The 24,345-nt window shown below is 52.3% G+C and overlaps 4 protein-coding genes across 10 annotated transcripts; all 4 read right to left on the bottom strand.

The window, feature by feature from the left end:
* Window positions 1–336: 336 nt before the first annotated feature.
* LOC146757735 (uncharacterized) lies at window positions 337–9,587 on the bottom strand. 5 transcript variants are annotated; one of them, XM_085519989.1, is made up of 6 exons: window positions 8,471–8,810; window positions 7,531–7,629; window positions 6,452–6,614; window positions 1,409–1,511; window positions 1,259–1,322; window positions 337–1,106 (listed from the first exon to the last, which is right to left on the bottom strand). In XM_085519989.1, the coding sequence occupies exons 4-6, from the start codon at window positions 1,506–1,508 to the stop codon at window positions 824–826; spliced, it is 447 nt and encodes a 148-aa protein (XP_085376115.1). In that variant the 5' UTR covers window positions 1,509–1,511; window positions 6,452–6,614; window positions 7,531–7,629; window positions 8,471–8,810; the 3' UTR covers window positions 337–823. The 5 variants fall into 5 exon arrangements, 2 of the variants coding, with proteins under 2 accessions (XP_085376115.1, XP_085376116.1); XM_085519990.1 differs by having other exon boundaries at window positions 337–898; window positions 996–1,106; window positions 7,531–8,802; XR_014935884.1 differs by lacking the exons at window positions 7,531–7,629; window positions 8,471–8,810 and having other exon boundaries at window positions 760–898; window positions 6,452–6,592.
* An 815-nt stretch (window positions 9,588–10,402) lies between these two features.
* Window positions 10,403–18,647, bottom strand: LOC146757734 (uncharacterized). 3 transcript variants are annotated; one of them, XM_085520005.1, is made up of 7 exons: window positions 18,518–18,647; window positions 17,578–17,676; window positions 16,499–16,661; window positions 11,475–11,577; window positions 11,325–11,388; window positions 11,062–11,172; window positions 10,403–10,964 (listed from the first exon to the last, which is right to left on the bottom strand). In XM_085520005.1, the coding sequence occupies exons 4-7, from the start codon at window positions 11,572–11,574 to the stop codon at window positions 10,928–10,930; spliced, it is 312 nt and encodes a 103-aa protein (XP_085376131.1). In that variant the 5' UTR covers window positions 11,575–11,577; window positions 16,499–16,661; window positions 17,578–17,676; window positions 18,518–18,647; the 3' UTR covers window positions 10,403–10,927. The 3 variants fall into 3 exon arrangements, 2 of the variants coding, with proteins under 2 accessions (XP_085376131.1, XP_085376130.1); XM_085520004.1 differs by having other exon boundaries at window positions 10,403–11,172; XR_014935885.1 differs by lacking the exons at window positions 11,062–11,172; window positions 17,578–17,676; window positions 18,518–18,647 and having other exon boundaries at window positions 10,917–10,964; window positions 16,499–16,639.
* Window positions 18,628–20,296, bottom strand: LOC146757733 (uncharacterized). Its single transcript, XM_085519991.1, has one exon. The coding sequence runs from the start codon at window positions 19,486–19,488 to the stop codon at window positions 18,628–18,630; it is 861 nt and encodes a 286-aa protein (XP_085376117.1). The 5' UTR covers window positions 19,489–20,296.
* A 150-nt stretch (window positions 20,297–20,446) lies between these two features.
* On the bottom strand, window positions 20,447–21,601 carry LOC146757732 (uncharacterized). The gene is made up of 3 exons (XM_085520006.1): window positions 21,519–21,601; window positions 21,369–21,432; window positions 20,447–21,216 (listed from the first exon to the last, which is right to left on the bottom strand). Exons 1-3 carry the CDS (start codon window positions 21,559–21,561, stop codon window positions 20,934–20,936), a joined length of 390 nt encoding a protein of 129 aa, XP_085376132.1. The 5' UTR covers window positions 21,562–21,601; the 3' UTR covers window positions 20,447–20,933.
* Between the last annotated feature and the right edge of the window lie 2,744 nt (window positions 21,602–24,345).

Genomic DNA, 24,345 nt, shown 5'->3' with positions numbered 1-24,345 from the left:
CACACGGTGCATCCATCAGAAGCTGAAAGAGCCCTCAGGGAAGAGAGGCCAACTCAAGGGGCTGAGCACGGGACACCCTTCTTCCTGCCGGGCTGCTTCCCCTCCTCTGGTTTCTTTCTGTCAGTCCTCAGAGAGCAAGGAGATGCTCACAGCCTGTCACCAGCACTTACGGGTTGGCTGAAAGGCCACAGGTTGGGAAGACCAACAAGGAAACGGGGGAAAACCTGCACTGCACCATGTCAAGGGAGAGACGTGAAGCCGACCGCTTCATCGCCCTGCGATTGCCAGCCCGAGCGAGGGACGTTCTGACCAGCTACTGAAAGAGGCAGCACCAGGTTTAGAAAGTTCGCTTCAATTTTATTGCGTACAAGAAGATTTGGCTTCTATTTATTGCCCCGCCCACACCCCAAAATGAAACCCCAGTGCCCAGGATTGCCGCTTAGCAATCAGTCACTCAGCCTCCAGTCAGACCCAAGGAGAAGCCAAACCCCGGGGCTACGTCACCTCCTCCCTCTCCAGTCCCAGCCAGCCCTATTTCAACCTAACCCTACACCAGGCCTGGACCTCAAGAGACACACCCTGAAGGAACGCAGCGTCTCCAGCTCTTGCCATACACCAAGTCCTGCCTATGTGAAGCCCTCATTGCTTCTAACGCAGCACAAGTCCTTCCTGTCCAGTTCACTTCCATCATCTCCACCGTCCATGACAGGGAAAGCACGGCTGTGCCAGTAAACTGGACTGTTGAGTCAGCAGCTCTTGGTGCCACCTCCGAGGAAGCGTTGCAGGTGGTTCTGCTGTCCTTTGTAGCTTCTTGCTCAAGCCCTCATCGTTGCTTTCTGCTTTCCTTCTCGGCTTTCTTCCTCAGCTGAGTAGCGCTTGCCTTGCCTCGGCAAGCTTGCTGCAAGAGGGAAAAAAGAGGCACTATTTCACTCACGCACGCTGCCAGCACAGTCTGACTTAGAGAGCTGCTCGCAAGATATCCCTGGGCTACGAACCCAAGAACAAGGAAGGACACAAAAGTCACATCTGCATTGTCTGTTACCGCATGCCAAGGAAGAGTCCTCACACTCGAGCACTGCCCCACTTGCAGCTGAGGGGAGGAGGAGCTGGAAAGGACAGGTGGACAGAAAAGAAGGGAAAAGCTGAAGAGGCGAGAATCAACTTCTCCCCGAGGCAGATCACACCTTTGTGGCCACTCTTTTAGGAATGCTCACCATTCCTAATCCTAGCGTTAGCAAGATGAAAATTCACCACCTACCTTTTCACGCTCCTCGCGTACGCACTGAGGGCCGTGCCGTGGCTGTGCTGCACAACACCAGCGACTGAAAGAAAGCACGCAGAGAGCGGATCTGTTGCAGACAGTGCCAGGAGCTGTGCTTGAACAACGCTTACGGTAAGGCACGCCTACCTTGCAATGGCCACACTTTGGGAGCTCTGGGACACAGCCACGTATTGCTCTCCTGAGTCCCAGCTCCATTTCTCAGCCCACTCACGCTCTGCTCCTCCATGTTCTGCAAAGGAAAAGTCCCAAGAGGGAAATTCAGTTCATCGCAGATGTCATCAAACTGTCAGGGCAGTCGCACTCATTGCTCGGGGTGAGCAACCAGCTGCATGCTTACCCAAGGAGCAGCGGTTACTTTTACTTGAGTGTAACAGCCAATGCCTGACTGCAAGTACGAACACTAACCTATGCCTAACTCTAAAATAACAACAGAAACCTATACCTAACTCTAAAATAACAACAAAAACCTATACCTAACTCTAAAATAACAACAAAAACCTATACCTAACCCTAAAGAACAAACAGGAACCTATGCCTAACTCTAAAAAACGAACAGGAACCTATCCCTAACGCTAAAACTAAACTGAACACTAACACTAACACTAACCTAACACTACCATCAACAAAAACATAACAAACACCTAACCTAACAGGGGGAAGAAGGAACTGGGGGCCCACAGAACCAGAGGAGCAACAAGGTGGAGGAGCAGAAGATGTTAAATAATGCCACCCAGCTAATGCTGGGGGCAGGGGCCGCGCAGCAGGAAAGGAGCCGAGTGCCTGGACCAGCGATGGTGAAGCTGTGACCATGCCAACGCGGGGCCTGGCACGGTGGTGTGGTGCCAGGCCAGCTATGCCGCGGGCGGATCCACGTCCATGGGCTCCTCTGGAGGGGGATCCACCTCCATTGGTTCCTCCGGAGGGGGATCCACCTCCATCGGTTCCTCTGGAGGGGGATCCACCTCCATCGGTTCCTCCGGAGGGGGATCCACCTCCATAGGCTCCACATGGGTGGTGGTCACAGGGCTGGTCCAGGCATGATGGATAATGGCTCTCTTACCCCTCCTCTGCCTGATGGTCATGGCGGGCCCCCTCCTCCTTCTGACTCCTAGGGCCCCCAGCTCCATCCTCCCACCAGAAACTTCAACCCTCGCCCTCTTTGCAGCAGGCATGGCTGTTAACTGCCACAACTGTCAGAGGCATGCGGCAACGGTGACCATGGTGACATGGAGAGGGTTCTAAAATGGCGGCCGCACTGCTGGCACTGGAGTTCCACATAGGATGAGGAGGGGGCTGGAGGGCAGGGCATGGTACGGGAGCTACAAGGTGCTCCCTGTGCCCAGCGGGCAGCCCTTCTCTCTGGCCAGCAAGAGGGCACAGACGAGCCGGCCCCAAGTAAAGGGCCCTCGGCCTCCTTCACCCTCCTTCACCCTCCTTCACCCTCCCCCTTCTTCCACAAGGGAATCTTTTTGGGCTGCCATACTGTTGTGGTTTTGTATTTTTTTCTATTGGTATTTCACATCATAACATCATCTGGAGATCATAGATTGATCAGTCAATCATATTGATCTAGATAAGTCCGTGACACAGACGCAGCACGCAGCAGCTCCTGATGGGGCTCCTGAGCTGAGCACCAACAATGGCAGGCTCCAAAGGGGACCTGACTACGCCTGCCTCCTGGGACACACAAGCTCTGCTTTCCATAGTCGCACCCAGCGCCTCTCCTTGTGCGGCACCTCGGCGGATTCAACCCTTACCTACAATTAAGACCTCTGACTGAATTGGAATTCCAGTCACTCTGATTACACCCCACATCCCTGCTGCAGGCCCTCCCACATGCCCACGTGCTGCACCCAGCCACACCGGCTGCCACAGCCCCGCAGCCAGGCGGGGGGTTGGTGCTTCATGATCCTTGAGGTCCCTTCCAACCCGGGTCATTCTGTGATTCTGTGATCGGGTTGAAGGGGCTGGCACTGCCCTGAAGGTGAGCGAGAGAAGTTGGCAAAGGAAGGGTGAGTGGCGGGATCCGAGGAGGGCGTTTTGTGTTTGTGTGCGTGTCTGTTGTTTGCCTGATGTGTTTGTGTGCGTTGTTGTTTCAGGTGTCTGAGTGAGGACTCCCTGTGGGAACTGGCAGCAAGCAAAGGAATGGATCGACGGGCCTGGGCGCCGTGTTGGACTGCGGCTGTGGAGCCAACGAAGGTGTGTCCAGTGTCCTTCCTTACATCATTGACTATGTATGAGGTGTACCTATATCTGTGTAACCATTTTACAAGTCAGGGTGCAGGTTTTTGGTGGGGTCCTGACAGTTCCTCAGCTAGAACCCTCTTACCCCTTTGAGACAGGCCGCTTCCGTCTGTAGCTGTCATGCCAGGAGCCAAATAAATTGCCCCATGGTGAAAAACACCAAGACTCCTATGTCTGCACCGACTCTTTAACCATTTGTTTAAGAGGTGGGTTTTTAGGTCCAACTCAGTATCCCTCCCTGCCACTGAAAGTACAGATGCAATAACCACCCGCACACCTGTTCCTTCGATTACCCGCCCCAGTCCCCTGAAATCATCTTTGATAGCCTTCAGGCTTTTTTTACTAACTTCTTCACTGCCAGCCTGAACTATCAGCAGGGGATAGTAGACAGAAGGGCAGATCAGACTGGGAAGTCTCCCAGCAATGTCCCTGACCCGTGCCCAGGGGAGGGAGCACACCTCCCTGCGGGTAGGGTCGGGCCAGCATATAGGGCCTTCCATTCCTCGCCAGTAGGGTCGTGCGCCCATGATGGCAGTAATGAACAAACTGCTGCATCACAAAGATCTTGGCCTGATTAGAAATCTTTGAGTAATGCTGTTACAGCAGACAGAATGTGCTAAGCGCAAGTAGTCTCCTGCACTTCACATCCTTGCTACTTTGTTCTGGGTGTTGTCACTGAGCAGCGTCTAACACAAATTCTGCCCCGGTCAGCTGGCTGCCTGAGCTTGAGCCCTGATGGCAACACTGTGTGCTTACCCAGGAGCAGCGGTTACTTTTACTTGAGTGTAGCAGCCAATGCCTGACTGTAAGTACGAACACTAACCTACGCCTAACTCTAAAATAACAACAGAAACCTATACCTAACCCTAAAGAACAAACAGGAACCTATGCCTAACTCTAAAGAACAAACAGGAACCTATCCCTAACGCTAAAACTAAACTGAACACTAACACTAACCTAACACAACCATCAAAACAAAGAACAGAGCAAACACCTAACTACAACAGGGGGAAGAAGGAACTGGGGGCCCACAGAACCGGAGGAGCAACGAGGTGGAGGAGAAGAAGATGTTAAATAATGCCACCCAGCTCATGCTGGGGGCAGGGGCCACGCAGCAGGAAAGGAGCCGAGTGCCTGGACCAGCGATGGTGAAGCTGTGACCATGCCAACGCGGGGCCTGGCACGGTGGTGTGGTGCCAGGCCAGCTATGCCGCGGGCGGATCCACGTCCATGGGCTCCTCTGGAGGGGGATCCACCTCCATCGGTTCCTCCGGAGGGGGATCCACCTCCATCGGCTCCACATGGGTGGTGGTCACAGGGCTGGTCCAGGCATGATGGAAACGGGCTCCTTTCCCCCTCCTCCATTTGATGGTTATGGCGGGCACCCTCCTCCTCTTCGGTTCTGGGGCCCCCAGCTCCTTCTCCCCACTTAAATCCTCACTACATTCCTCTCGCCCTCGCTTCGTGCTGGACATGGCTGCTACCTGCCCAGCACTCTCAGAGGTGAGTGAGTCGGGTGGAGCCGCAGCAACCAAGGTGACAGCTGTGACATGGGGAAGATTCCAAAATGGCACCTGTGCTGCTGGGAGTGGTGTTCCGCATAGGATGAGGAGGGGGCTGGAGGGCAGGGCACGGCACGGGAGCTACAAGGCACTCCCTGTGTCCAGCGGGCAGCCCTTCTCTCCGGCCAGCAAGAGGGCACAGAGAGCTGGCCCCGAGAAAAGGGCCCTCGGCCTCCTTCACCCTCCCCCTCCTTTCATAAGGGAATCCCCACGTTGGGCTGGGCACCCACATGGAATCATTGAAACTACGACCTACTACTTTGCTTCTACAGCAAGACTATTGTACTGACATACTACTGTACTTAAAAGCACCTGCAATCACACTACACTCGTTTTTAATATTAAACTCTCAAACTTTCATAGCAAATAATAACATCCGCTCACAAAGAAAATGTGGAGAGGCCACAAAAGAGAAATACCACTCATGAAAACATTTGTATTTAGACATTCAAACTAACAACGTACTTTGTCTTTACCTAACCGTACCATTCTGTGCTAGAAATACGATGTTTTGCTGTAGAGTATAACTTGGAGAACCCAAAAGCAGCTAAAACCTGCTCCACTCAGTAATTTGACCATCCGCTGATATTTGGTTCTTTTCTCCCTTGCTTTCTAGTTGCTCACTCTTTAGACACACGCAAATCACATTGTCAAGGACTACAAAAACACTGTTAGCCAAAAAATTTATGCTGGCAGAATCTTAACGTTAGAAACGTGTAAATTGGTTGCAAAGAAGAAAGTGAAGACCAACACAGTAACCAAATACTAACTGATACATAAGGCTTCTCTCACACATCCTGAAAACAGAACCGCCAGCCTTAATGAACTTTGCTCTTCAGACACTGACTGAAATGCAAGTATTACCTTGTCATGGTTTAATAATGTTGTAATTTTGCTATCAGTATTCCACATCATAACATCATATAAAGCATGAATAATTTTACTGAATCTGCAACTTACAGAAGAAGACTACATCTCCCAGAGAACAACACGAGGTCACAGGACCTGGACACTATATTAACTCTGTCGCAGGCTAGACTGACGTCTTTCGAGTTCTGGCGTTCAGGGGAGTGTGTGGGAGCCTTCACCGTTTCGCCTAGATTTACAGTAGGCCTCTCGGTTTCGGGACTCATTCTCTCTCCTATTTTGCTTGATTCGTTAGCTCAATTTTCAATTATATTGTATTATACTGTGTTATCCTGTATTTCGATATAGTAATTTAGTAAATAAGTGTGCCTCCTTAGATTGTTGCTGCTGTTTTCTTTTCCTAATTAACTTTTTTTCCTTTCGGCCTAGGGCCCCTGCTGGGCCCACAGTCCCTGTCACGGACGCAGGTGGATTTTTAGTTTAAACCGTGACATACCTGTAGCAGCCTGGATCTGGCAATAGTCAAAGAATCCTTTACGTCCAGCTCCTTAGCATCAAAAGACCACAGATACTGCTGGGGCAGAATTTCATTGAAGCCTTCAAAAGAAGCTTGTGTCTGTTCCTCAGTGCCTCGGGAAAGTCTCCATTCTGCTACCAGCCTGGAAAAGACACAGAAGGATCATTTAAAACAGGCTACGCTAACCCAAGTTCATCTTTGTTAGTTTGTTTTGAAATGAACCGTAAGCTGTGTTAAGAAAAATGATGGAAAGTGCTGGGGATAGAGCACTGTGTAACTGTATTCTAATTGTATTCCCAACCTTCACCCTGCGCAAACAATTTTAAGTTAAAACCCTATGTTTCCAACCACTCAACTGCAGAAAGCATTTTAGGCTCCAGCAGAAGGCAGCATCTACTCACTGATGATATTAATGAGAGCACAGGAGTCCCTTGCTGTTCGGAGGAAGAAAAAAATGCAGAGCTGTGTTCATCTAATATGTTCCATATTTGTTTCTGTCAATCACAAAACTTTGCTCTGTGGTAGAAACTCCACTCTCCATTAAGAAAAGGGAGAAAAGCAGGCAGGAGACCCAAAGAACCTGAACCCAGGGAGAAGCAGATATTATGCTGAATTCAAGCCTAACCTGTCAGGAGAACTGGAATCGAAAGGAGAGAACGCAACACAGGACACAGAGTGTGACAAAAGAACATTGCTTAAGCTGCAATCTGAGCTCTGCCCGGCTTCCTCAAAACCAGAAGAGAACGGTCTTCTGCAGGTACTCCCTCCTCTCCATCCCAGTGAGTATTTGGCACAACTGCCAATGCCAATACGTTCCTTCTGCAAATGTCACCGTTTCTGTGAAACCTTTCCAGATGACTCGTGACTAAAGCAATTTCTACTCCCTCATTCCTCAAAACCTTCCCACACAAAAGCCTTCACAGATCAGATGGTAAGAAAGAGGGAATTCTACGGCCACAGCAATAAAGCGCGCAGAAAGCCCATCTGTTGCAGACAGAGGAGTGAGCCGTGCTTAACCAACACTGCTTCAGCGCACGCTTACAGTAAGGCACACCTACCTTGCGCTGGCCACGCACGAAGCTCGTGACGCAGCTCCAGGCGGCTCTCCTGGGGCCCAGCTTCATTTCACGGCCACTCACGCTCTGCTGCTGGACATTCTGCAACGGAAAAGCCACCGGATGCAAATCCCATCCCTCGCAGATGGCATCAGACCTCCGCTCTCATGGCAGTCACCACCGCCCTGCCCTGGGCAGCGCTTCCACTGCCCTTGCTCCTGCCACAAGACACCAACGTCTGCTTCTAACGCGGCTCCACCATGGGATCCTGTATGCAATAGAAAAACACACGGAGGCTGCCAGCCACTGCAACACGCGCGCTGTGAAACCCCTGGCACTGCTGAGTCCCAAGAGCAGAGGAGAGAAGCGTTTGCCTGCCATGGACGGGCTGCGGCGGGATTGAATCCTGCCTTCGAATCGGGACACCCCCAGGGAGAGCCTCCCTGGGGACCCAAAGACTGAAATGGAGGCAAGGTAACACTCTGCTATAGAAAGGGAAAGGGGAACTTCACAGAATCCGAGACAAAGGGTAACTGCAGATAGTTTACATTTAAAAGTGCAGGGATAGGGGGAATTACAGACACTTAGTCAAAATAAAACCAGAGAAGAGGGCAATAAAGATAAGAAGAAATTGTCCGGAGACCTCTGACAAGAAGAAGGATTAGATACCCCCGGGCAAGATGATGCTGACATGGGAGAACGATAGCAGCAGATAACACCAAGAAGAAAACAGAAGAAGAATTTCACCCCAAAACAACGGCAAGGGTCGCGGGGAATGGGGTCCTAGGGAATGTAATGAATATGTAATCAAACTGAGGAGGAGACTATTGATTACGTATTAGCTTAACCTATATCTGTAACACACTTTTCTCCTTACGGTGTGCAAGTTTGGTGGAGCTCTCCCGCTTGCACCCGGCGCTGCGCAACGCTGGAATAAACATACCTGCTTTAGAACCCATCTTTGGGTTATAGAGTTTGATTCCGCAAGTCATCTTCCTGCCGCACAGCCCAGCACGGCCGGAGCCGCACCACACGATCCGGGCCGGGGCCGGCTCAGGCTCTGCCTCCAGGCTTTTGGGGCCGGCCGGGTGACTCCGCAGCACAGCGAGACCGTGGAGCCGCCCGGGAGCCGCCTCTGGGTGCCGGCAGCGCCGCGAGCTCCTCCCCCGACAGCCCCTCCGTGCCCCCGCCCCGAGGCCCGACCCCGTTCGCAGCACAGAGCCCGCTCCTCCCGGCCCCGCTCATGGCCGCCATGCCGCCATGGCCCGGAAGTGCTCTCCGCCGCCTGCAGGAAGCACTTCCTGTCACTGGCACTGGCACTGTCACGTGGCTCAGGCCGGGCTGGGGCCTGTTGGGGGGGGGCGGCTGCCGGAAAAGGACCCAAAATTCACGTCTCATTTCGTGTCTTTCCTCTCGCTTTCCTTCCTTTACCTTCCCCTTCCCTTCCTTCCTTCCTCGCCCTCGTCCCCTTCCCTTCACCACCTCCCTGTGTCCATTCCAGTGCCTGGCCACCCTTTCTGAGCAGTAATACCTCGTAGTGTCCAGCCTGAATCTCCCCTGTCGCAGCTTGAAGCCATTCCCTCTGGTCCTATCATTAATGACACGAGAGAAGAGGCCGAGCCCCAGCTCACTACAGCCTCCCTTCAGGAAGTTAGAGAGAGCAATGAGGTCTCCCCTGAGCCTCCTCTTCTCCAGGCTGAACAATCCCAGCTCCCTCAGCCGCTCCTCATACGGCCTGTGCTCCAGACCCCTCACCAGCTTTGTTGCCCTCCTCTGAACGCGTTCCAGGGCCTCCATGTCTTTCTTGCACTGAGGGGCCCAAAACTGAACACAGCACTCGAGCTGCGGCCTCATCAGTGCTGAGAACAGGGGGACAATCACCTCTCTGCTCCTGCTGGCAACACTGTTTCCCATGCAGGCCAGGATGCCCTCGGCCTTCTTATTATACAGCAAAGGAATCCCCTGAAAAGGAAACCACAATATCTGGCAACATGAAACAAAGTTCTGATTCGTAAAAGACTGGCAGCAAGGCCTGAATCTCTTGTGTCATCTGCTCTTGATGTATCACATTAGCACTAGGTGGAATGCAGAAGCTTCCTGAGACGTGATAATCAAAACCTGGTCCAATGCCTTTAAAAAAGCCTTTAAGAGATTACTCCTCCTTGTCTGTTTAAAATAAACTTAGGTAATACAAAAGGTTGGAAAATTTTTGGACAACTCCCCAGGGCCGGGCTTTGGAAGGCCGTATTGACGAGAGTCAATCAAGCTCCGGCTGCAGGCGTATATGTGTGTGCCAGTTCTTTAACACAGTAGAAATCACAACTTGCTGCATGATCAAAATTCTACATGTGCTACTCCTGAACCCCAATGACTTCCAACGGTGTTAAATTACCCCTTGATCTCAAAGCAGAACAAAACAACAAAATGCCACACCAATAGTGAATACATAAAAACAAACAACTCCTTGGGCCTCAAGGGGAGGCTGATGCACAGGCCACGGCTGCCAGCGTGCAGCTGGGCTTCCCAGGGCAAACAGCAACACACGGTGCATCCATCAGAAGCTGAAAGAGCCCTCAGGGAAGAGAGGCCAACTCAAGGGGCTGAGCACGGGACACCCTTCTTCCTGCCGGGCTGCTTCCCCTCCTCTGGTTTCTTTCTGTCAGTCCTCAGAGAGCAAGGAGATGCTCACAGCCTGTCACCAGCACTTACGGGTTGGCTGAAAGGCCACAGGTTGGGAAGACCAACAAGGAAACGGGGGAAAACCTGCACTGCACCATGTCAAGGGAGAGACGTGAAGCCGACCGCTTCATCGCCCTGCGATTGCCAGCCCGAGCGAGGGACGTTCTGACCAGCTACTGAAAGAGGCAGCACCAGGTTTAGAAAGTTCGCTTCAATTTTATTGCGTACAAGAAGATTTGGCTTCTATTTATTGCCCCGCCCACACCCCAAAATGAAACCCCAGTGCCCAGGATTGCCGCTTAGCAATCAGTCACTCAGCCTCCAGTCAGACCCAAGGAGAAGCCAAACCCCGGGGCTACGTCACCTCCTCCCTCTCCAGTCCCAGCCAGCCCTATTTCAACCTAACCCTACACCAGGCCTGGACCTCAAGAGACACACCCTGAAGGAACGCAGCCTCTCCAGCTCTTGCCATACACCAAGTCCTGCCTATGTGAAGCCCTCATTGCTTCTAACGCAGCACAAGTCCTTCCTGTCCAGTTCACTTCCATCATCTCCACCGTCCATGACAGGGAAAGCACGGCTGTGCCAGTAAACTGGACTGTTGAGTCAGCAGCTCTTGGTGCCACCTCCGAGGAAGCGTTGCAGGTGGTTCTGCTGTCCTTTGTAGCTTCTTGCTCAAGCCCTCATCGTTGCTTTCTGCTTTCCTTCTCGGCTTTCTTCCTCAGCTGAGTAGCGCTTGCCTTGCCTCGGCAAGCTTGCTGCAAGAGGGAAAAAAGAGGCACTATTTCACTCACGCACGCTGCCAGCACAGTCTGACTTAGAGAGCTGCTCGCAAGATATCCCTGGGCTACGAACCCAAGAACAAGGAAGGACACAAAAGTCACATCTGCATTGTCTGTTACCGCATGCCAAGGAAGAGTCCTCACACTCGAGCACTGCCCCACTTGCAGCTGAGGGGAGGAGGAGCTGGAAAGGACAGGTGGACAGAAAAGAAGGGAAAAGCTGAAGAGGCGAGAATCAACTTCTCCCCGAGGCAGATCACACCTTTGTGGCCACTCTTTTAGGAATGCTCACCATTCCTAATCCTAGCGTTAGCAAGATGAAAATTCACCACCTACCTTTTCACGCTCCTCGCGTACGCACTGAGGGCCGTGCCGTGGCTGTGCTGCACAACACCAGCGACTGAAAGAAAGCACGCAGAGAGCGGATCTGTTGCAGACAGTGCCAGGAGCTGTGCTTGAACAACGCTTACGGTAAGGCACTCCTACCTTGCAATGGCCACACTTTGGGAGCTCTGGGACACAGCCACGTGTTGCTCTCCTGAGTCCCAGCTCCATTTCTCAGCCCACTCACGCTCTGCTCCTCCATGTTCTGCAAAGGAAAAGTCCCAAGAGGGAAATTCAGTTCATCGCAGATGTCATCAAACTGTCAGGGCAGTCGCACTCATTGCTCGGGGTGAGCAACCAGCTGCATGCTTACCCAAGGAGCAGCGGTTACTTTTACTTGAGTGTAACAGCCAATGCCTGACTGCAAGTACGAACACTAACCTATGCCTAACTCTAAAATAACAACAGAAACCTATACCTAACTCTAAAATAACAACAAAAACCTATACCTAACTCTAAAATAACAACAAAAACCTATACCTAACCCTAAAGAACAAACAGGAACCTATGCCTAACTCTAAAAAACGAACAGGAACCTATCCCTAACGCTAAAACTAAACTGAACACTAACACTAACACTAATCTAACACTACCATCAACAAAAACATAACAAGCACCTAACCTAACAGGGGGAAGAAGGAACTGGGGGCCCACAGAACCAGAGGAGCAACAAGGTGGAGGAGCAGAAGATGTTAAATAATGCCACCCAGCTAATGCTGGGGGCAGGGGCCGCGCAGCAGGAAAGGAGCCGAGTGCCTGGACCAGCGATGGTGAAGCTGTGACCATGCCAACGCGGGGCCTGGCACGGTGGTGTGGTGCCAGGCCAGCTATGCCGCGGGCGGATCCACGTCCATGGGCTCCTCTGGAGGGGGATCCACCTCCATCGGTTCCTCCGGAGGGGGATCCACCTCCATCGGTTCCTCTGGAGGGGGATCCACCTCCATCGGTTCCTCCGGAGGGGGATCCACCTCCATAGGCTCCACATGGGTGGTGGTCACAGGGCTGGTCCAGGCATGATGGATAATGGCTCTCTTACCCCTCCTCTGCCTGATGGTCATGGCGGGCCCCCTCCTCCTTCTGACTCCTAGGGCCCCCAGCTCCATCCTCCCACCAGAAACTTCAACCCTCGCCCTCTTTGCAGCAGGCATGGCTGTTAACTGCCACAACTGTCAGAGGCATGCGGCAACGGTGACCATGGTGACATGGAGAGGGTTCTAAAATGGCGGCCGCACTGCTGGCACTGGAGTTCCACATAGGATGAGGAGGGGGCTGGAGGGCAGGGCATGGTACGGGAGCTACAAGGTGCTCCCTGTGCCCAGCGGGCAGCCCTTCTCTCTGGCCAGCAAGAGGGCACAGACGAGCCGGCCCCAAGTAAAGGGCCCTCGGCCTCCTTCACCCTCCTTCACCCTCCTTCACCCTCCCCCTTCTTCCACAAGGGAATCTTTTTGGGCTGCCATACTGTTGTGGTTTTGTATTTTTTTCTATTGGTATTTCACATCATAACATCATCTGGAGATCATAGATTGATCAGTCAATCATATTGATCTAGATAAGTCCGTGACACAGACGCAGCACGCAGCAGCTCCTGATGGGGCTCCTGAGCTGAGCACCAACAACGGCAGGCTCCAAAGGGGACCTGACTACGCCTGCCTCCTGGGACACACAAGCTCTGCTTTCCATAGTCGCACCCAGCGCCTCTCCTTGTGCGGCACCTCGGCGGATTCAACCCTTACCTACAATTAAGACCTCTGACTGAATTGGAATTCCAGTCACTCTGATTACACCCCACATCCCTGCTGCAGGCCCTCCCACATGCCCACGTGCTGCACCCAGCCACACCGGCTGCCACAGCCCCGCAGCCAGGCGGGGGGTTGGTGCTTCATGATCCTTGAGGTCCCTTCCAACCCGGGTCATTCTGTGATTCTGTGATCGGGTTGAAGGGGCTGGCACTGCCCTGAAGGTGAGCGAGAGAAGTTGGCAAAGGAAGGGTGAGTGGCGGGATCCGAGGAGGGCGTTTTGTGTTTGTGTGCGTGTCTGTTGTTTGCCTGATGTGTTTGTGTGCGTTGTTGTTTCAGGTGTCTGAATGAGGACTCCCTGTGGGAACTGGCAGCAAGCAAAGGAATGGATCGACGGGCCTGGGCGCCGTGTTGGACTGCGGCTGTGGAGCCAACGAAGGTGTGTCCAGTGTCCTTCCTTACATCATTGACTATGTATGAGGTGTACCTATATCTGTGTAACCATTTTACAAGTCAGGGTGCAGGTTTTTGGTGGGGTCCTGACAGTTCCTCAGCTAGAACCCTCTTACCCCTTTGAGACAGGCCGCTTCCGTCTGTAGCTGTCATGCCAGGAGCCAAATAAATTGCCCCATGGTGAAAAACACCAAGACTCCTATGTCTGCACCGACTCTTTAACCATTTGTTTAAGAGGTGGGTTTTTAGGTCCAACTCAGTATCCCTCCCTGCCACTGAAAGTACAGATGCAATAACCACCCGCACACCTGTTCCTTCGATTACCCGCCCCAGTCCCCTGAAATCATCTTTGATAGCCTTCAGGCTTTTTTTACTAACTTCTTCACTGCCAGCCTGAACTATCAGCAGGGGATAGTAGACAGAAGGGCAGATCAGACTGGGAAGTCTCCCAGCAATGTCCCTGACCCGTGCCCAGGGGAGGGAGCACACCTCCCTGCGGGTAGGGTCGGGCCAGCATATAGGGCCTTCCATTCCTCGCCAGTAGGGTCGTGCGCCCATGATGGCAGTAATGAACAAACTGCTGCATCACAAAGATCTTGGCCTGATTAGAAATCTTTGAGTAATGCTGTTACAGCAGACAGAATGTGCTAAGCGCAAGTAGTCTCCTGCACTTCACATCCTTGCTACTTTGTTCTGGGTGTTGTCACTGAGCAGCGTCTAACACAAATTCTGCCCCGGTCAGCCCTGATGGCAACACTGTGTGCTTACCCAGGAGCAGCGGTTATTTTTACTTGAGTGTAGCAGCCAATGCCTGACTGTAAGTACGAACACTAACCTACGCCTAACTCTAAAATAACAACAGAAACCTATACCTAACCCTAAAGAACAAACAGGAACCTATGCCTAACTCTAAAGAACAAACAGGAACCTATCCCTAACGCTAAAACTAAACTGAACACTAACACTAACCTAACACAACCATCAAAACAAAGAACAGAGCAAACACCTAACTACAACAGGGGGAAGAAGGAACTGGGGGCCCACAGAACCGGAGGAGCAACGAGGTGGAGGAGAAGAAGATGTTAAATAATGCCACCCAGCTCATGCTGGGGGCAGGGGCCACGCAGCAGGAAAGGAGCCGAGTGCCTGGACCAGCGATGGTGAAGCTGTGACCATGCCAACGCGGGGCCTGGCACGGTGGTGTGGTGCCAGGCCAGCTATGCCGCGGGCGGATCCACGTCCATGGGCTCCTCTGGAGGGGGATCCACCTCCATCGGTTCCTCCGGAGGGGGATCCACCTCCATCGGCTCCACATGGGTGGTGGTCACAGGGCTGGTCCAGGCATGATGGAAACGGGCTCCTTTCCCCCTCCTCCATTTGATGGTTATGGCGGGCACCCTCCTCCTCTTCGGTTCTGGGGCCCCCAGCTCCTTCTCCCCACTTAAATCCTCACTACATTCCTCTCGCCCTCGCTTCGTGCTGGACATGGCTGCTACCTGCCCAGCACTCTCAGAGGTGAGTGAGTCGGGTGGAGCCGCAGCAACCAAGGTGACAGCTGTGACATGGGGAAGATTCCAAAATGGCACCTGTGCTGCTGGGAGTGGTGTTCCGCATAGGATGAGGAGGGGGCTGGAGGGCAGGGCACGGCACGGGAGCTACAAGGCACTCCCTGTGTCCAGCGGGCAGCCCTTCTCTCCGGCCAGCAAGAGGGCACAGAGAGCTGGCCCCGAGAAAAGGGCCCTCGGCCTCCTTCACCCTCCCCCTCCTTTCATAAGGGAATCCCCACGTTGGGCTGGGCACCCACATGGAATCATTGAAACTACAACCTACTACTTTGCTTCTACAGCAAGACTATTGTACTGAAATACTACTGTACTTAAAAGCACCTGCAATCACACTACACTCGTTTTTAATATTAAACTCTCAAACTTTCATAGCAAATAATAACATCCGCTCACAAAGAAAATGTGGAGAGGCCACAAAAGAGAAATACCACTCATGAAAACATTTGTATTTAGACATTCAAACTAACAACGTACTTTGTCTTTACCTAACCGTACCATTCTGTGCTAGAAATACGATGTTTTGCTGTAGAGTATAACTTGGAGAACCCAAAAGCAGCTAAAACCTGCTCCACTCAGTAATTTGACCATCCGCTGATATTTGGTTCTTTTCTCCCTTGCTTTCTAGTTGCTCACTCTTTAGACACACGCAAATCACATTGTCAAGGACTACAAAAACACTGTTAGCCAAAAAATTTATGCTGGCAGAATCTTAACGTTAGAAACGTGTAAATTGGTTGCAAAGAAGAAAGTGAAGACCAACACAGTAACCAAATACTAACTGATACATAAGGCTTCTCTCACACATCCTGAAAACAGAACCGCCAGCCTTAATGAACTTTGCTCTTCAGACACTGACTGAAATGCAAGTATTACCTTGTCATGGTTTAATAATTTTGTAATTTTGCTATCAGTATTCCACATCATAACATCATATAAAGCATGAATAGTTTTACTGAATCTGCAACTTACAGAAGAAGACTACATCTCCCAGAGAACAACACGAGGTCACGGGACCTGGACACTATATTAACTCTGTCGCAGGCTAGACTGACGTCTTTCGAGTTCTGGCGTTCAGGGGAGTGTGTGGGAGCCTTCACCGTTTCGCCTAGATTTACAGTAGGCCTCTCGGTTTCGGGACTCATTCTCTCTCCTATTTTGCTTGATTCGTTAGCTCAATTTTCAATTATATTGTATTATACTGTGTTATCCTGTATTTCGATATAGTAATTTAGTAAATAAGTGTGCCTCCTTAGATTGTTGCTGCTGTTTTCTTTTCCTAATTAACTTTTTTTCCTTTCGGCCTAGGGCCCCTGCTGGGCCCACAGTCCCTGTCACGGACGCAGGTGGATTTTTAGTTTAAACCGTGACATACCTGTAGCAGCCTGGATCTGGCAATAGTCAAAGAATCCTTTACGTCCAGCTCCTTAGCATCAAAAGACCACAGATACTGCTGGGGCAGAATTTCATTGAAGCCTTCAAAAGAAGCTTGTGTCTGTTCCTCAGTGCCTCGGGAAAGTCTCCATTCTGCTACCAGCCTGGAAAAGACACAGAAGGATCATTTAAAACAGGCTACGCTAACCCAAGTTCATCTTTGTTAGTTTGTTTTGAAATGAACCGTAAGCTGTGTTAAGAAAAATGATGGAAAGTGCTGGGGATAGAGCACTGTGTAACTGTATTCTAATTGTATTCCCAACCTTCACCCTGCGCAAACAATTTTAAGTTAAAACCCTATGTTTCCAACCACTCAACTGCAGAAAGCATTTTAGGCTCCAGCAGAAGGCAGCATCTACTCACTGATGATATTAATGAGAGCACAGGAGTCCCTTGCTGTTCGGAGGAAGAAAAAAATGCAGAGCTGTGTTCATCTAATATGTTCCATATTTGTTTCTGTCAATCACGAAACTTTGCTCTGTGGTAGAAACTCCACTCTCCATTAAGAAAAGGGAGAAAAGCAGGCAGGAGACCCAAAGAACCTGAACCCAGGGAGAAGCAGATATTATGCTGAATTCAAGCCTAACCTGTCAGGAGAACTGGAATCGAAAGGAGAGAACGCAACACAGGACACAGAGTGTGACAAAAGAACATTGCTTAAGCTGCAATCTGAGCTCTGCCCGGCTTCCTCAAAACCAGAAGAGAACGGTCTTCTGCAGGTACTCCCTCCTCTCCATCCCAGTGAGTATTTGGCACAACTGCCAATGCCAATACGTTCCTTCTGCAAATGTCACCGTTTCTGTGAAACCTTTCCAGATGACTCGTGACTAAAGCAATTTCTACTCCCTCATTCCTCAAAACCTTCCCACACAAAAGCCTTCACAGATCAGATGGTAAGAAAGAGGGAATTCTACGGCCACAGCAATAAAGCGCGCAGAAAGCCCATCTGTTGCAGACAGAGGAGTGAGCCGTGCTTAACCAACACTGCTTCAGCGCACGCTTACAGTAAGGCACACCTACCTTGCGCTGGCCACGCACGAAGCTCGTGACGCAGCTCCAGGCGGCTCTCCTGGGGCCCAGCTTCATTTCACGGCCACTCACGCTCTGCTGCTGGACATTCTGCAACGGAAAAGCCACCGGATGCAAATCCCATCCCTCGCAGATGGCATCAGACCTCCGCTCTCATGGCAGTCACCACCGCCCTGCCCTGGGCAGCGCTTCCACTGCCCTTGCTCCTGCCACAAGACACCAACGTCTGCTTCTAACGCGGCTCCACCATGGGATCCTGTATGCAATAGAAAAACACACGGAGGCTGCCAGCCACTGCAACACGCGCGCTGTGAAACCCCTGGCACTGCTGAGTCCCAAGAGCAGAGGAGAGAAGCGTTTGCCTGCCATGGACGGGCTGCGGCGGGATTGAATCCTGCCTTCGAATCGGGACACCCCCAGGGAGAGCCTCCCTGGGGACCCAAAGACTGAAATGGAGGCAAGGTAACACTCTGCTATAGAAAGGGAAAGGGGAACTTCACAGAATCCGAGACAAAGGGTAACTGCAGATAGTTTACATTTAAAAGTGCAGGGATAGGGGGAATTACAGACACTTAGTCAAAATAAAACCAGAGAAGAGGGCAATAAAGATAAGAAGAAATTGTCCGGAGACCTCTGACAAGAAGAAGGATTAGATACCCCCGGGCAAGATGATGCTGACATGGGAGAACGATAGCAGCAGATAACACCAAGAAGAAAACAGAAGAAGAATTTCACCCCAAAACAACGGCAAGGGTCGCGGGGAATGGGGTCCTAGGGAATGTAATGAATATGTAATCAAACTGAGGAGGAGACTATTGATTACGTATTAGCTTAACCTATATCTGTAACACACTTTTCTCCTTACGGTGTGCAAGTTTGGTGGAGCTCTCCCGCTTGCACCCGGCGCTGCGCAACGCTGGAATAAACATACCTGCTTTAGAACCCATCTTTGGGTTATAGAGTTTGATTCCGCAAGTCATCTTCCTGCCGCACAGCCCAGCACGGCCGGAGCCGCACCACACGATCCGGGCCGGGGCCGGCTCAGGCTCTGCCTCCAGGCTTTTGGGGCCGGCCGGGTGACTCCGCAGCACAGCGAGACCGTGGAGCCGCCCGGGAGCCGCCTCTGGGTGCCGGCAGCGCCGCGAGCTCCTCCCCCGACAGCCCCTCCGTGCCCCCGCCCCGAGGCCCGACCCCGTTCGCAGCACAGAGCCCGCTCCTCCTGGCCCCGCTCATGGCCGCCATGCCGCCATGGCCCGGAAGTGCTCTCCGCCGCCTGCAGGAAGCACTTCCTGTCACTGGCACTGGCACTGTCACGTGGCTCAGGCCGGGCTGGGGCCTGTTGGGGGGGGGCGGCTGCCGGAAAAGGACCCAAAATTCACGTCTCATTTCGTGTCTTTCCTCTCGCTTTCCTTCCTTTACCTTCCCCTTCCCTTCCTTCCTTCCTCGCCCTCGTCCCCTTCCCTTCACCACCTCCCTGTGTCCATTCCAGTGCCTGGCCACCCTTTCTGAGCAGTAATACCTCGTAGTGTCCAGCCTGAATCTCCCCTGTCGCAGCTTGAAGCCATTCCCTCTGGTCCTATCATTAATGACACGAGAGAAGAGGCCGAGCCCCAGCTCACTACAGCCTCCCTTCAGGAAGTTAGAGAGAGCAATGAGGTCTCCCCTGAGCCTCCTCTTCTCCAGGCTGAACAATCCCAGCTCCCTCAGCCGCTCCTCATACGGCCTGTGCTCCAGACCCCTCACCAGCTTTGTTGCCCTCCTCTGAACGCGTTCCAGGGCCTCCATGTCTTTCTTGCACTGAGGGGCCCAAAACTGAACACAGCACTCGAGCTGCGGCCTCATCAGTGCTGAGAACAGGGGGACAATCACCTCTCTGCTCCTGCTGGCAACACTGTTTCCCATGCAGGCCAGGATGCCCTCGGCCTTCTTATTATACAGCAAAGGAATCCCCTGAAAAGGAAACCACAATATCTGGCAACATGAAACAAAGTTCTGATTCGTAAAAGACTGGCAGCAAGGCCTGAATCTCTTGTGTCATCTGCTCTTGATGGATCACATTAGCACTAGGTGGAATGCAGAAGCTTCCTGAGACGTGATAATCAAAACCTAGTCCAATGCCTTTAAAAAAGCCTTTAAGAGATTACTCCTCCTTGTCTGTTTAAAATAAACTTAGGTAATACAAAAGGTTGGAAAATTTTTGGACAACTCCCCAGGGCCGGGCTTTGGAAGGCCGTATTGACGAGAGTCAATCAAGCTCCGGCTGCAGGCGTATATGTGTGTGCCAGTTCTTTAACACAGTAGAAATCACAACTTGCTGCATGATCAAAATTCTACATGTGCTACTCCTGAACCCCAATGACTTCCAACGGTGTTAAATTACCCCTTGATCTCAAAGCAGAACAAAACAAAATGCCACACCAATAGTGAATACATAAAAACAAACAACTCCTTGGGCCTCAAGGGGAGGCTGATGCACAGGCCACGGCTGCCAGCGTGCAGCTGGGCTTCCCAGGGCAAACAGCAACACACGGTGCATCCATCAGAAGCTGAAAGAGCCCTCAGGGAAGAGAGGCCAACTCAAGGGGCTGAGCACGGGACACCCTTCTTCCTGCCGGGCTGCTTCCCCTCCTCTGGTTTCTTTCTGTCAGTCCTCAGAGAGCAAGGAGATGCTCACAGCCTGTCACCAGCACTTACGGGTTGGCTGAAAGGCCACAGGTTGGGAAGACCAACAAGGAAACGGGGGAAAACCTGCACTGCACCATGTCAAGGGAGAGACGTGAAGCCGACCGCTTCATCGCCCTGCGATTGCCAGCCCGAGCGAGGGACGTTCTGACCAGCTACTGAAAGAGGCAGCACCAGGTTTAGAAAGTTCGCTTCAATTTTATTGCGTACAAGAAGATTTGGCTTCTATTTATTGCCCCGCCCACACCCCAAAATGAAACCCCAGTGCCCAGGATTGCCGCTTAGCAATCAGTCACTCAGCCTCCAGTCAGACCCAAGGAGAAGCCAAACCCCGGGGCTACGTCACCTCCTCCCTCTCCAGTCCCAGCCAGCCCTATTTCAACCTAACCCTACACCAGGCCTGGACCTCAAGAGACACACCCTGAAGGAACGCAGCGTCTCCAGCTCTTGCCATACACCAAGTCCTGCCTATGTGAAGCCCTCATTGCTTCTAACGCAGCACAAGTCCTTCCTGTCCAGTTCACTTCCATCATCTCCACCGTCCATGACAGGGAAAGCACGGCTGTGCCAGTAAACTGGACTGTTGAGTCAGCAGCTCTTGGTGCCACCTCCGAGGAAGCGTTGCAGGTGGTTCTGCTGTCCTTTGTAGCTTCTTGCTCAAGCCCTCATCGTTGCTTTCTGCTTTCCTTCTCGGCTTTCTTCCTCAGCTGAGTAGCGCTTGCCTTGCCTCGGCAAGCTTGCTGCAAGAGGGAAAAAAGAGGCACTATTTCACTCACGCACGCTGCCAGCACAGTCTGACTTAGAGAGCTGCTCGCAAGATATCCCTGGGCTACGAACCCAAGAACAAGGAAGGACACAAAAGTCACATCTGCATTGTCTGTTACCGCATGCCAAGGAAGAGTCCTCACACTCGAGCACTGCCCCACTTGCAGCTGAGGGGAGGAGGAGCTGGAAAGGACAGGTGGACAGAAAAGAAGGGAAAAGCTGAAGAGGCGAGAATCAACTTCTCCCCGAGGCAGATCACACCTTTGTGGCCACTCTTTTAGGAATGCTCACCATTCCTAATCCTAGCGTTAGCAAGATGAAAATTCACCACCTACCTTTTCACGCTCCTCGCGTACGCACTGAGGGCCGTGCCGTGGCTGTGCTGCACAACACCAGCGACTGAAAGAAAGCACGCAGAGAGCGGATCTGTTGCAGACAGTGCCAGGAGCTGTGCTTGAACAACGCTTTCGGTAAGGCACGCCTACCTTGCAATGGCCACACTTTGGGAGCTCTGGGACACAGCCACATGTTGCTCTCCTGAGTCCCAGCTCCATTTCTCAGCCACTCACGCTCTGCTCCTCCATGTTCTGCAAAGGAAAAGTCCCAAGAGGGAAATTCAGTTCATCGCAGATGTCATCAAACTGTCAGGGCAGTCGCACTCATTGCTCGGGGTGAGCAACCAGCTGCATGCTTACCCAAGGAGCAGCGGTTACTTTTACTTGAGTGTAACAGCCAATGCCTGACTGCAAGTACGAACACTAACCTATGCCTAACTCTAAAATAACAACAAAAACCTATACCTAACTCTAAAATAACAACAAAAACCTATACCTAACCCTAAAGAACAAACAGGAACCTATGCCTAACTCTAAAAAACGAACAGGAACCTATCCCTAACGCTAAAACTAAACTGAACACTAACACTAACCTAACACTACCATCAAAACAAAGAACATAACAAACACCTAACCTAACAGGGGGAAGAGGGAACTGGGGGCCCACAGAACCAGAGGAGCAACAACGTGGAGGAGAAGATGATGTTAAATAATGCCACCCAGCTAATGCTGGGGGCAGGGGCCGCGCAGCAGGAAAGGAGCCGAGTGCCTGGACCAGCGATGGTGAAGCTGTGACCATGCCAACGCGGGGCCTGGCACGGTGGTGTGGTGCCAGGCCAGCTATGCCGCGGGCGGATCCACGTCCATGGGCTCCTCTGGAGGGGGATCCACCTCCATCGGTTCCTCCGGAGGGGGATCCACCTCCATCGGTTCCTCCGGAGGGGGATCCACCTCCATAGGCTCCACATGGGTGGTGGTCACAGGGCTGGTCCAGGCATGATGGATAATGGCTCTCTTACCCCTCCTCTGCCTGATGGTCATGGCGGGCCCCCTCCTCCTTCTGACTCCTAGGGCCCCCAGCTCCATCCTCCCACCAGAAACTTCAACCCTCGCCCTCTTTGCAGCAGGCATGGCTGTTAACTGCCACAACTGTCAGAGGCATGCGGCAACGGTGACCATGGTGACATGGAGAGGGTTCTAAAATGGCGGCCGCACTGCTGGCACTGGAGTTCCACATAGGATGAGGAGGGGGCTGGAGGGCAGGGCATGGTACGGGAGCTACAAGGTGCTCCCTGTGCCCAGCGGGCAGCCCTTCTCTCTGGCCAGCAAGAGGGCACAGACGAGCCGGCCCCAAGTAAAGGGCCCTCGGCCTCCTTCACCCTCCTTCACCCTCCTTCACCCTCCTTCACCCTCCCCCTTCTTCCACAAGGGAATCTTTTTGGGCTGCCATACTGTTGTGGTTTTGTATTTTTTTCTATTGGTATTTCACATCATAACATCATCTGGAGATCATAGATTGATCAGTCAATCATATTGATCTAGATAAGTCCGTGACACAGACGCAGCACGCAGCAGCTCCTGATGGGGCTCCTGAGCTGAGCACCAACAATGGCAGGCTCCAAAGGGGACCTGACTACGCCTGCCTCCTGGGACACACAAGCTCTGCTTTCCATAGTCGCACCCAGCGCCTCTCCTTGTGCGGCACCTCGGCGGATTCAACCCTTACCTACAATTAAGACCTCTGACTGAACTGGGATTCCAGTCACTCTGATTACATCCCAAATCCCTGCTACAGGCCCTCCCACATGCCCACGTGCTGCACCCAGCCACACCGGCTGCCCCAGCACCGCAGCCCTCCTGCAGGCGGCGCAGCCCCACGCCCCGGACTCGGCCCCAACACCCAGGAGCTGTTGCACAGGACTCGGACCCCACTGGATCCAAACCCACGCCTAAGATGCAAAGGCCGCTCCAAGTACTTCGGTTTCCCTCCTCCGCAACCAGCTCCTTTGTTGCACACAGACCTACAATCCTCTCTTTCACCTCCGGCAGTGCTGCTTGCTGCCAGGCAGGCAAGCAGCAGGAGGCAGTGCCTCGTGGCACGCTGTACCGAGTCCACCGTGCAGGCTGGTGGAAAAAGGAAGATGCCAAGGTGCCAATTGAAAATGGCCACCAGACACTCTTGGCATCCAACCTCTCCTCTTTGGGCTTTGGCTCAGCAACGTGACCTCGAAGCACCCTGGCACTAAACACGCGGTGCTGCCTGTCTCGCTCCAATTTGTAGGAGGGAGGCAAGGTTCTTTGATATGTGTATACCCGGCATGAGATTAAGAAGCAACGTTTCAAATGTTGGTTCAACCAGTTTATTAAAGTTCTAGCCATTTTTTGGGAGATGGGGAAGGGAAGGTAGGCGATAGGAAAAGTAGGAAATACAAGCAAGGAGTCTTTGCAGAGAGCAAAAGAGATATAGTCACCACCGTGGGTCCAGCGAGGTACACAGTAGGTCCATTGATCTCAGGAACTCGTCTGATCACCGCGGGGGATGGGAGACAGCCAGGGAGCTCCGCAGCAAGCTGGTCCCGGGGGTTCTTCCGACGAGGTTTTCCCCTCAGGGAATTCTCCGTCAAAGTTGTCTTTGGGAGTTTGTCTCCAAAGTCCCCAGTTTAGCGAGGGCCTTTTATCCCCCATTTCAGTGGGGGTTCTTCTTCTTCTTCTTAACAAACGCTTCTTTGTAAAAAGATTTAAAACTAACTTTTCTGACATTCCTGTCCCACAGATAAGCCAGCAAGGGTTGGAGGTCTCTGTTGCCTGACACAAGATTTACCACCTTCTGCAGGGGTCTGCTCCTCCCAGCAGCACCCCTGGAAAAGACTGCTTGTCTTGTTCCTGCTTATCTTTGCAGTCCTAAGCAGGGATGGTACGATAACACCCACCATTCACCCTCCTGGATAGTTAGCAGTTGCCTGTCAGAGTCTTATCA

This window comes from Coturnix japonica, chromosome 19, assembly GCF_054131305.1.
Source record: "Coturnix japonica strain WE chromosome 19, WE-NBRP24, whole genome shotgun sequence".
NCBI lineage: Eukaryota > Metazoa > Chordata > Aves > Galliformes > Phasianidae > Coturnix > Coturnix japonica.
Note: the sequence above shows the minus strand (reverse complement) of the source record. Positions and strands in the feature narration are given on the sequence as shown.

What these genes read in the sequence shown, in the direction of transcription:
- LOC146757735 (XM_085519989.1), bottom strand. Translation starts at nt 1,508, where the DNA reads ATGGAGGAGCAGAGCGTGAGTGGGCTGAGAAATGGAGCTGGGACTCAG. An exon ending in CAAAGTGTGGCCATTGCAAG is followed by an intron (nt 1,323 to 1,408) that starts GTAGGCGTGCCT and finishes GCTTTCTTTCAG; the next exon opens with TCGCTGGTGTTGTGCAGCAC. An exon ending in TACGCGAGGAGCGTGAAAAG is followed by an intron (nt 1,107 to 1,258) that starts GTAGGTGGTGAA and finishes TGTCCTTTCCAG; the next exon opens with CTCCTCCTCCCCTCAGCTGC.
- LOC146757734 (XM_085520004.1), bottom strand. Translation starts at nt 11,574, where the DNA reads ATGGAGGAGCAGAGCGTGAGTGGGCTGAGAAATGGAGCTGGGACTCAG. An exon ending in CAAAGTGTGGCCATTGCAAG is followed by an intron (nt 11,389 to 11,474) that starts GTAGGAGTGCCT and finishes GCTTTCTTTCAG; the next exon opens with TCGCTGGTGTTGTGCAGCAC. An exon ending in TACGCGAGGAGCGTGAAAAG is followed by an intron (nt 11,173 to 11,324) that starts GTAGGTGGTGAA and finishes TGTCCTTTCCAG; the next exon opens with CTCCTCCTCCCCTCAGCTGC.
- LOC146757733 (XM_085519991.1), bottom strand. Translation starts at nt 19,488, where the DNA reads ATGGGAAACAGTGTTGCCAGCAGGAGCAGAGAGGTGATTGTCCCCCTG.
- LOC146757732 (XM_085520006.1), bottom strand. Translation starts at nt 21,561, where the DNA reads ATGTGGCTGTGTCCCAGAGCTCCCAAAGTGTGGCCATTGCAAG. An exon ending in CAAAGTGTGGCCATTGCAAG is followed by an intron (nt 21,433 to 21,518) that starts GTAGGCGTGCCT and finishes GCTTTCTTTCAG; the next exon opens with TCGCTGGTGTTGTGCAGCAC. An exon ending in TACGCGAGGAGCGTGAAAAG is followed by an intron (nt 21,217 to 21,368) that starts GTAGGTGGTGAA and finishes TGTCCTTTCCAG; the next exon opens with CTCCTCCTCCCCTCAGCTGC.